Source organism: Haliaeetus albicilla, chromosome 2 (genome assembly GCF_947461875.1).
Source record: "Haliaeetus albicilla chromosome 2, bHalAlb1.1, whole genome shotgun sequence".
Classification (NCBI taxonomy): Eukaryota; Metazoa; Chordata; class Aves; order Accipitriformes; family Accipitridae; genus Haliaeetus; species Haliaeetus albicilla.
This window is the reverse complement of record NC_091484.1, coordinates 17,537,629-17,548,216: the sequence shown is the minus strand read 5'-3', so window position 1 is coordinate 17,548,216 and position 10,588 is coordinate 17,537,629. Positions and strand designations below refer to the sequence as shown.

Below are 10,588 nucleotides of genomic sequence, written 5' to 3'. Positions count from 1 at the left end.
CCAGCCTGAGGGACAGCTCGGTTGTTCTCCGAAGGGCGGGGGTCACAAACGCCAGCCCTTTCAAAGCTGGAGGCAGGGGCTGGGCTGGGCTGGGCTGGGGAGGAGGTCAAACTGAGTGAAAACTGCTCTCTGCCAGCAGCTCCGCCTTGGTCTCAAGCCCTTCCCAGCTAACCGATCTCGGCACAGTCAGCGTCTCTCGGGTGTCCTGGAGAGGCCCGGGGGCCGCTGGCAGGGAGGGTCAGAAGAGGGCGAGGCGGCAGCGAGGACCTTCCCGCCCCGGAGGAGCCCGGGAGCCCCAGCCCCTCCCCGCCCGTCCCCCCGGACCCCCCCTCGGCCGGCTTCGGGCCGCGCTGCCCGGCGGGGCGGTGGCGGGGCGGTGCCGGCCCGGCGCCGGAAGGCGGGTTTGGTTCCGGGCCGCGCGGCGCCATGGACTCGCTGTGGCGGCTGAAGCGGTTCGATGCCTTCCCCAAGACAAGACCCTGGAGGGCTTTCGGGTCAAGACGTGCGGGGGCGCGCTGGGTGAGCGGGCGGGGTGAGGGCGGCCGGGGGCCGGCGGGCGGGCCCGGGCCTCGCCGTGGGGCGGCGGCCGGCGGGGGGGCCTTGCGGGCCGGCGCTCGGCAGCGGCTCGGGGCGGCGGCGGCGGCGGGCGGGCTGAGGCGGGACTGAGGCGAGGCGAGGCGGGCGCGCGCGACCGGCGGGGCTGACGGCGGTTCTCGTCTCCCCGGCAGTGACGGTTGTCAGCGGGCTCATCATGGTGCTGCTTTTCTTCTCGGAGCTGCAGTACTACCTCACCAAGGAGGTGAGTGGCGGCGTCGGGGGGGGCCCGGCCCGGCCCGGCCCCGCGGTGCTGCTTCTGGCCGGGGCGGCCCTGCGGCCCGGGGCGGCCTGCCGTGCCTCCGCACCCCCGCCGAGCCGCCGCCTCCTCCGCCGCCTCCTCCGCCGCCTCCTGCGGGCTGCCCACGCGGCAGCTTCACCCGCCGCAGATCTGCGTGGGGTTTTTTTCTTTCTCCGAGCTGGTGGCCTTGAGGCCGGGAGCGGGCTGCCCTCCCCCGAAAGCCGCTTGGCGCCAAGGGTGGCTTGTGGCTTCCTGTAACGCGGTGGCAGGAGAGCGTCCCAAAGTCTCTTCTCGCTGCCTCTGCCGCCTACGAGCAGGCAATGCAAAGGAAAGCAAGGAAGCGCGGGAGCCCCCGTCCCCACCCCAGGTTCTAAGATTCCCAAGTTACTACCTTTCTTAAAAAAAAGCGTTAGAAATGGCAAGCGCTTGGCTGCGGTGGGAGGCAGCAGCTCAGGTGTCTCTTGAATCCCACCTCTTAAAAATCAGCTGGTGAGCCAGAGCAGTCGAGGGAAAGAAGGAGGCCTTTTGATGGGCTTCCAAGTGAAACAGGACTCTCCGTTTTTCCCTTGTTCCTAGGTTCATCCGGAATTGCGCCTTGACAAATCAAGGGGAGCTAAACCGAAGATCAATCTCGATGTTATTCTTCCGCATACGCCTTGTGCTTGTGAGCCAGCCTTCTGAACGTTGGGGATAATTTTCATACTTGCCGAGGGCCCGACAGGCTCGGTGTGCCCGGTGCTTCCGAGTGCTGCGCTGCTGCCTGGGCCACGGACAGGGAGGAATTGGTGATCCCTGGTGGTTACGCAGTGATTCCAGCCAGGCCCGCTGGGCGCTTAAACCAGCGCTTCCAGGCAGGCTGTATTACCTTTTGAGATGATACGTGAGGCTAAGGTATAAACCCGCTTACGTTTCTGTGCGGTGTGGTGCTTTGTCAGAGAGCTCGGTCATACTGAGAACGCTGGCACAGCGTTCGGTGTTCGCCTGGGACTCGAGATTTGACTGTACTGTTGCTGGAACACTTTAGAGTCTCCTTGGGAAGTTACTTGGCGAGGCGCAACTTTTCCGTGGTTTTTGTACTTCAGTTCTGACTGCAACGCCAACGCCACGTGATAACCTTTGTCCCGAGTTTTTAAAACCGGAGTGAGCGTTAATAGTCGGGTTACCTTTTAACTAAATTCAAAACAAAGCTGCGGGGTGAAGCGACGGAAAATTTTGCAAGTCTTCCTGCGTACCGCTGCTGTGCATGTTATCCGACTGTGCGCTAATCTTCCCTGCCTCTTGTTGTGTTGCAGTAATTCCTTTGGGTAGTGCGTTGGGCTCTAAATGTAGTGAGTCTGACTTCCTTGTGACCACCCGAGATACTGTTGGTCTTTGCCTTCCTCACGTTTAAAAGGGCGTGGGAAGGCCAGAGAGTTCGGAAGCCCCTGCTGTTTTGTGCAGAGAAGCTGTCAGTCTTCGTAAGAGAGCGTGTAGCCGGCAAGCGCATCACGGTGCTTCGATACCGGGCCGAGACCCCAGACCTTCTCCGTCTTCTTTGTGAAAAGGGGTCAGGAGGAAATGTGCTGGTGGTGAAGGGGGAAGGGTGAGGGGGTAGTGGTAGGAGGCAGCTTTCAACCAATGTGAAGCTTAACTCCTGTACTCCTGGAAATGGTTATGGGCTTTGAGGGGTTTGGTTTTGGTTTCTTTTGCCTTAAGTGTATTACCTTTCAGGGTAACGCTTTCTGGGCAGCTGGAAACCGTCCTCCTGGTGCACCAAACCCAACCCCGTATTTGGAAGGGTCGTTCAGGGTGCCGCAACGTGCGTTTTGTTCCCTGTACGTCACTTGTCCCCAGCCATACGCCCTCTTCGGCTTTGGCACGTTCTTATCGCCCTCGCTGCAAGAGTCTGTATTTTCACTGGCTGAATGCTTCCTCAGCCTGCCGCAGGCCGTAACAAACGTGTGTTTATAGACCGCTTTCCTTGCTCACTGATTTCAGATTTGAGCATCGATGCCAGGGACGTAGCAGGAGAGCAGCAGCTGGATGTAGAGCACAATCCGTTTAAACAACCAACGTTTGGATAAAGCCGGCAATCGTGTGAGTCCGGAGGCCGAGAGCCACGGTAAGGTGCTATTCTGCCTTTCTTGGGTGGACGCTCTCGTCGTCTTTCCGTCACCGTGTGCCTGTTTTGAGATTCACGGGCACAAGTGACAGCTGACGAGCATTTAAAGACCGCAAACTTTTGAAGAGTTTATAGCACGCAGATCTCTTAAACTGGCCGATCAGGCGAACTCCTGTTATACTGGCAGCTTTTGCGAGGCAGATCTCTGCCTAGTCCCTCTGAAATTACGACGAGGACTCACGGGTGCATTTCAGGAATAAAGCTGCTGCGTGAATGGTCTTTTATGACTGGGAATCAAGCAGCTGTTCTGGCAAAACTTGGCTTTGGTTGTACCTTTAAATCGCAGTGGGCTGGCAAACGGGACGACCTGGTTAGAGGAAAGAGCCTCTCTCCAGGGAAGGCTCCAGTGACTCGACCCTTAAGCCCAAGCTTGCACCTTACTGCATTGACTTTGTGTGTGCTAATGCCTCCCTAGATAAATATATTTTAGTTGGTTTGTCGGTTACAGGTTGTAGTAAGTGGTCCTTGGCTACATAAACCTCTCCTTTACATTCGTTTGGTGTTATGACTCATCGTTGCGCTTCGATACAAACCAGAAACGATTCTGGCAAAGTGTTGCAACCTAACAGTAATACTGTCCTGACTTTTCCTTTCCAAGACACGAGCTCCTTCTTACTTTTTCTGGGAGATGGTGCAGTTCTACGTGTCGGCACGAGCTGAATTTGTTGATTTGTATCACTCGGATTGAACTTTTCTGTTCTTGAAGTTGCAAGGCTAAACTAAGCCAAGAGCTGAACGATTGGTAGGTACGGGAGTTTCTCCTGCTGCCACGGGAACGCGGTGATAGTGCTGTTACTGCTGTGTTCGCTTAGCAGCCTTTCTGTATTCAGAGGTTGTGGCGTGACAAATGTAACGCCCGGGGACAAAACCAGCTGTTCTGTATCTAATTCTCTGTTAACGCGTGTAGGCCTCCTGCCTTACTTGTATTGCCAGTCTCCGTTGGCATTACTCCGTCGGAACCGGTTGCTCTGGCTCCTTGTGTGATCAATGGAGAGGAGGAGAAGCTCGTAAGGAGCAAACGGTCTCACCTGGAAGAGGCATTTCAAAAGAGATCAGATGCATTGCAGGCAACAAGCAATTTCTTCTGCTGTCTGGAAAGAGCACGCGGCTAGTTTGGTTTCCATCACCCGTGTTGCAGGTTAGGTCAGAAGTATCCACGCGTCTTCATTAAACTCTACGATTATCAGTTTCTGTTAGTAGCGCTGACCTTCAGTCAGTTACTTAAATGGCAGCCGTAGCAGTATTGACCTTAAATTTAGTAAAGCATACCCAACTTTTACGGAGTAGCATCTGGAGGCTTTTCCTAATCATAGTTACATTAAAATAGTTAATAGCTGAATGATTTCTGTGGTAGGTTGCGTTCTGCGCTTGGGATGTCGTCTTACTCCTTTCCATTGAATGACAAGAAATGACTGAATTCTTTATTGGCGGCTCTTACCGTTTCCTTCCTTTTACCGTGGACAGAGTTTTCCAATTTCACGCATCATATCTGCGTGCAAGTTGAGGACCGTGTTAACGGCAAGAAACCCTGCGTGTAGAGTTCTATGCGCTGCGGTTTCTTTGTAGTATCCAGGCTGTGTGCATTCCCTCTGGATGCTGTCTCTGCGACAGCTCAACGGGCAGCTACTGATTCCATTTAAAAAGCTGTTACTGGTTGCTGTGTCTTGAAAGACTCCGGGTATCGTACAGGTGTTCTTGTTGAAGTGGTGGGAATCGTGGCTTTGACAAAGCGTCGCGATTATTTAGCTGTATTCTTCCCGACGCTGTCTTTGAGTGTAATTACGAGATTAAAAGCCGTACCGCTTTTTGAACAATGAATTCTTAAGTGCGCTTTCAACTGCTTTGAATGTTGGGAGCTTTAGAAAGAAAGTCTCGCACGGTTGTTTACTAATGGGGATATTTTCCTAAAAGCTCTTATTTGCTTGAGCGTCACTGCCGTAGAGTATGTGATTAAAGAAATAAGGGTAATGACTGATTTTGATGCCCGTTTCATGGTTTCCATTTAAAATCTCTTTTTTTTTCCTGTGGCTAGTACGAAATACAGACATGTTTAATACTCGCTTCCGTCCGCCTGTTATACCCCCCAGTCTCAACAGACAGGGCCCTGATAACGTTTTATCCCCTCAGCAGTGTCTGACTATGTACCTTGTCCCCTTCCCCAGCGTTAGTGATCCAAGGAGCCACCTTTTCAAGGCTTATAGAGGGTAGCGCAGCCGTGCCTGGATAGTGAGCCTTAGAGGGCTTTTGTTACGCAAGAGACTTGGTCCTGCCCTTCAGGGTTTGTGCGTTGAAACGGCCTGCTTTTAAGGGGGCCTCTTATAATAAGAGCCAATGTTTTTGTCCCTCTTCAGCCTTCTGCACGTAAGACCATGAATTTCCATGAGTTCGTGCCCCAGCCGTACTGCGGCTGCGCGTTCAGCACACACGTGGCACAGACATTGTCAGAATCGTTAAGTCACGAAGAAGGTAGAAATTCCTTGGAGACTTCTAGTGAGCAGGGGTTAACGTGTGTGCCTTGTCAGCGTTGTCGTCCTGGAGGACTGGGTGCCAATTTTCCGTTCGGGAGACTCTCGCTCTGATCTTGTTTCACAGCAAGGTATAACCGTGTTCCCTACCCGTCTTGGGACAGGATTCTGCGTTGTGCACTGTTGACTGCCGTTGACTGCTATTTAAAATTTTGTTTGTGTAACAGGTCCTGTTACAATTGTCGCCATTTACTGTGCGACGTTGTCTGAAGTAGACGATGTTTTAACAAAGCCTTTAGGCAAGTAACGTCTGATCAGCGCTCCAGCGAGGCTTACAGATAGCCGGTTCTTGCTCTGGAGGGTGCGTTTGAGATGACAAATGTCACTCTGCTTCTTGGTCTTACTTCGCACCTCAGCAGGCTCTGCGCATACCGTTTCAGGTGGGCTTTGGGTGCAGGACGCGCAGCTTGCGACACAGAATCGTTGCGTTTGTGTGTAGAACAGTTGTTGCGCACAGAACGGAACAAGAGTACAAGATAGCGTTTCTAGTCACTGCCTCGTCGCTTTGCATCCTCTTTTGTCTTAGAGCTGGGGAAAGAAGAAGAAAAAGTGTTTGATCCAAGTTCTTTGGATGCGGATCGCTGCGAGAGCTGTTACGGGGCAGAGTCGGAGGACGTGCGGTAACCTTTACACCTTTTTGTATCTTCTTAGCGCTTGAATTAATACAGTTGTGTTGCACGCGTGTTTTTTTTCCAAAGCGTCTATGAAGGTCTGTGCAATGAAATCCTCCTGGGCCCGTGTTCAGAGAATGATGAGGACCGTTGCGGTTTTGGTCTGCCTTTGGAAGCTGCGCTCACGATTGCTAAGACCGTGCAGAGTTCGGTTGTCTATAGTTTGTGCACGTGCCTGTTTAAGGGCAGCGCAAATTGCGCTACCTTTGCAGCAGCGCAAAGGCTGTATCTCGTCAAACGGAATCTTTTCTGGGGTTATTTGGTGTCCAGAGGGGAGCTGTGTAAATTAGTTCACCGTTACGTGAGCCGTCTTGGAATGAAACCTGGTTATGGCTTTGCCTTCTCACTTCTGCTGCAGGCTTTGCATCCTTACGGGAGCAAAGACCAGGCATTTATCGCTCACACAAACAACGGGTGTCATTTGGTGTTTCTCATTCCTCCTACCTGCAAAGAATTCTTCTGTAAGAATGGATCCGTGGCAGCCCATAGGTTGTGGACTCTCCCTCGCTGTTATTGTCTCTGTAGTGACTTGGTCTGTCCCATCTGTCAAGTTGCGTCCTTCCGCAGAGGTGTTTCCATCTTGAGGGATTCATGATTCCAGGCTTCAGCTTTTTCTTTGGCCCAGAAAAAAACCACAGAAGCAAAGAAAGAAAACTCAGTCTCCATCAGTCGAGGACACCGTTTCAGTGTGGAGGAGATCCAAATCCTCTGGCGGATGGCCTGTACAGTATTCCTTCCATAGGGGGTGTTTTGTGTGAGCTCGTTCTTAACTTCTGTCCCAAAGTAGCGTCTGCCGGGGAATTAACCGTTTTCATCCCCAAACTGAATACCGGAGGCTGAGATTCTTATTTCATCCTCAGCATTGCTGAGGACTTTCCTTTTTACGCTGGTAAACTCCTTTCAGAGTTTGGTTGTCTCGGTGCTGAAAGACGCAAGGTCTCACCCATTTCTGTGCAGACGGACAAGCTGTTTTCCAGTTGTGTCAAGCTCGTTTTGGAGACCAACAACGTGACATTTCCGTTTGTCACTGGGCTATAATCGGTCAGAGCTCAAGTCGTACCAGTTGCTGGGAATGCCTAACGTTTGTCAAGCAGCCACCTGGAGGCTCTCCGTACCTTCCATAGCTTCTCCGTACCACAAAACATGCTGTTGTAGAAGCCCCGCCAGGGCTGTAGCGTGTGGCAAAGTGGGTCGAAACTGCTGTGTGAAGGATTCAGAGGCCCATCTCTGAGGAGGTGTAAGTCTGTGACAGTTGTTGGTTAGTCATGCAGAGTGGTGAATATACGTGAACGGTCTTCCGAAACAAACAAAAAAGGAGGTTACTTAACCTCCTTTGAGGTATGTCGTCCAAACGTACTTTTCTCCTGCCCCGCCCCCCATCCTTCCAGGTATTCGCCTTTGTTGGGATCTTGCAGCAGAAGGAACAAAACAGCCTCGTGGTACGCTGCCTTCTCTGTGCATCAGGTGTGACAAAAGAAGCACAGGACCGATTAAGAACAAAAACTTGTTACCCAGCTTTGAATGTTAACATGGTGTGAATGTAAACCTCGAGTGCACTTCTGGATAGCTTTGGTTGCTCCTAAAATGACCTTTCTGTTCCCTTAAGAAGTGGGAAAGAGTCTAAATATAACCAGCATTGTTACCTGGCATGCTGCTTTAGAGCTCACTTAACATATATGGGCATGCCACTGTGTTTTTCCTTTTAGTGGTTAATTCCTGCGTTTTTGTTTCTCTGTTGCGCTTGAAATGATTGCTTGTCCATATATTAGCCCTTTGGCTAGCTAGGGAGTCATTTTATACGGCCTAGAAAGCACACTGGCAAAGCTGTTGCGCTTCCCCTTTTTGGTACGAGTTTTAAGTGCTGCTCTGTCTGAATCGGTGTGTCTTTTCATTGTAAGGATCGGAATATCTCTCTCCTCTCCTGCTCTGCTCGTTTTTGCAGTGCACGCTGTTGAGAGTCAGTGTTGCCGTATCCTTCCCCCCCGCCCCTCCCCTCCCCGCCCCGCCCCCCAGCCGTTTTAACTAGAGGGTTAACTAATTTCTGTTACTTGCTGTGCCCATAAATCTCCTTTGGGAGGAGCTGTTGATCTAGGCTGGGAGCTGAGAAGATTTCCTGAAAGCTGAAAGGAGAGCCATGCCAGGTCACTCTTCTGTGGTAAAGGAGGTCACCAGGTGGAAGAGGTTGAGAATCTTTGTCTTAAACGATTTTAACGTATCAGTGTTGGAGATAATGTGTTGGGGGATTATTAGTTGCTCTGTGCAGATAATGTAGTTGCGGAGGACGTGGTGACTTGTTGGAGCGACTTCTGCCTGTTGAAGTCGGATGGGGTGATGATGATCTTGCTTAATCTCATTAGTACAACAGGCTAGAGAATTTCTCCTGGGAATTCATGCACCAAGCCTGCTAATCTCAGAATACTCAGTAGGAGTTTTTCCGAGGGTTCGTAAGCCATTGGATTTTTTTAAAGGTAATCATAGAATAGTTTGGGGTGGAAGAGACCTTTAAAGGTCGTGTAGTCCACCCGGCCCGCCCCCTTCCCCGCAGTGAGTGGTGGGGGGGACATCTTCAAGTAGATCAGGTTGCTCAGAGCCCCGTCCAACGTAACCTTGAAAGTTTCCGGGGATGGGGCATCTACCACCTCTCTGGGCAACCTGTTCCAGGGTTTCACCACCACCATCATCGTAAAAAGTTTCTTCCTTGTATCTGGTCTGAATCTACCCTCTTGTAGTTTTACACCGTGTCCTGTCACAACAGGCTCTGCTAAAACGTTTGTCCCCATCTTTCTTATAAGCCCCCTTTAAGTACTGGAAGGCCGTGATAAGGTCTCCCCAGAGCCTTCTCTTCTCGAGGCTGAACAACCCCAACTCTCTCGGCCTTTCCTCACAGCAGAGGCGTTCCATCCCTCTGATCGTTTTTGTGGCCCTCCTCTGGACCCACTCCCGCAGGTCCGTGTCTGTCTTGTAGTGAGGACCCTGGAGCTGGACGCAGTACTGCAGGTGGGCTCTCACCAGAGCGGAGTAGAGGGGCAGAATCACCTCCCTCGACCTGCTGGCCATGCTTCGTTTGATACAGCCTGGGCGTACGGTTGGCTTTCTGGGCTGTGAGTGCACATTGCTGGCTTTTCATCCACCAGTACCCCCAAGCCCTTCTCCGCAGGGCTGGTCTCAATCCCTTCATCCTGCAGCCTGTACTGATAGCGGGGGTTGCCCCGCCCCAGGTGCAGGACCTTGCACTTGGCCTTGTTGAACCTCATGAGGTTCACATGGGCCGACTTCTCAAGTGTGTCCAGGTCCCTCTGGATGGCATCCCATCCCTCAGGCGTGTCAGCTGCACCGCTCAGCTTGGCGTCATCTGCAACCTTGCTGAGGGTGCACTCGATCCCACTGTCGATGTCATTGATGAAGATATTAAGCAGTATTGGTCGCAGTACGGACCCCTGAGGGACACCGCTTGTCACCGATCTCCATCTGGACATTGAGCCGTTGACCACTACCCTCTGGATGAGACCATCCAACCAATTCCTCGTCCATCAAACAGTTCACCCATCAAATCCGTATCTCTCCCAATTTAGAGAGAAGGACGTTGTGGGGGACCGTGTCAAAGGCCTTACAGAAGTCCAGATAGACGACGTTTGTAGCTCTTCCCTCGTCCACTGGTGTAGTCGTTCCATCATAGAAGGCCGCTAGGTTGGCCAGGCAGGACTTGCCCTTGGTGAAGCCCTGCTGGCTGCCTCGAACCACCTCCCTGTCCACCACGTGCCTTAGCATAGCTTCTAGGAGGATCTGTTCCATGACCTTCCCAGGCACAGAGGTGAGGCTGACCAGTCGGTAGTTCTCAGGGTCCTCCTTTCTACCTTTTTTAAAAATGGGTGTCATGCTTCCCTTTTTCCAGTCACCAGGGACTTCACCCGACTGCCGTGACTTTCCAAATATCATGGAGAGCGGCTTGGCGACTCCATCAGCCAGTTCCCTCAGGACTCTGGGATGCATCTCGTCAGGTCCCACGGACGTATGTATGTTCAGGTTCCTCAGGTGGTCACGAACCTGATCTTTGCTGGAGGAGGGCCTTTGCTGCCCTAGTCTCCGTCTTGCGGTCCACCCACTGGAGAGGTGTGGGAAGAGAGGCTGCCAGTGAAGACTGAGGCAAAAAAGTTGTTGAGTACCTCGGCCTTCTCCTTGTCCCTTGTAACCAGTTTGCCAGTCTTGCTCATCGGGGCGGGGGGAGCGCTTTCTTTGGCCTTCCTTTTCGGGCTGACATACCTGTAGAAGCCCTTCTTGTTATTCTTTGCGTCCTTTGCCAGGTTCAGTTCCAGCCGCGCCTTGGCCTTCCTGGTCAGATAGCTTATTAGGGATACTAATGTCATTTTAGGGATAATGTCAATAGGGGAAGGTAATG

The 10,588-nt window shown here is 52.4% G+C and overlaps 1 protein-coding gene across 1 annotated transcript; it reads left to right on the top strand.

Annotated features, from left to right (window-relative positions):
• The first annotated feature begins 329 nt into the window (after window positions 1-329).
• On the top strand, window positions 330-6,145 carry LOC138688249 (endoplasmic reticulum-Golgi intermediate compartment protein 3-like). Its single transcript, XM_069799474.1, is given in 7 exon segments — window positions 330-471; window positions 474-519; window positions 729-799; window positions 1,412-1,499; window positions 2,813-2,883; window positions 2,885-2,936; window positions 6,048-6,145. Coding segments are annotated over 7 exon segments (471 nt in total). The 5' UTR covers window positions 330-426.
• The last annotated feature ends 4,443 nt before the right edge of the window (window positions 6,146-10,588 follow it).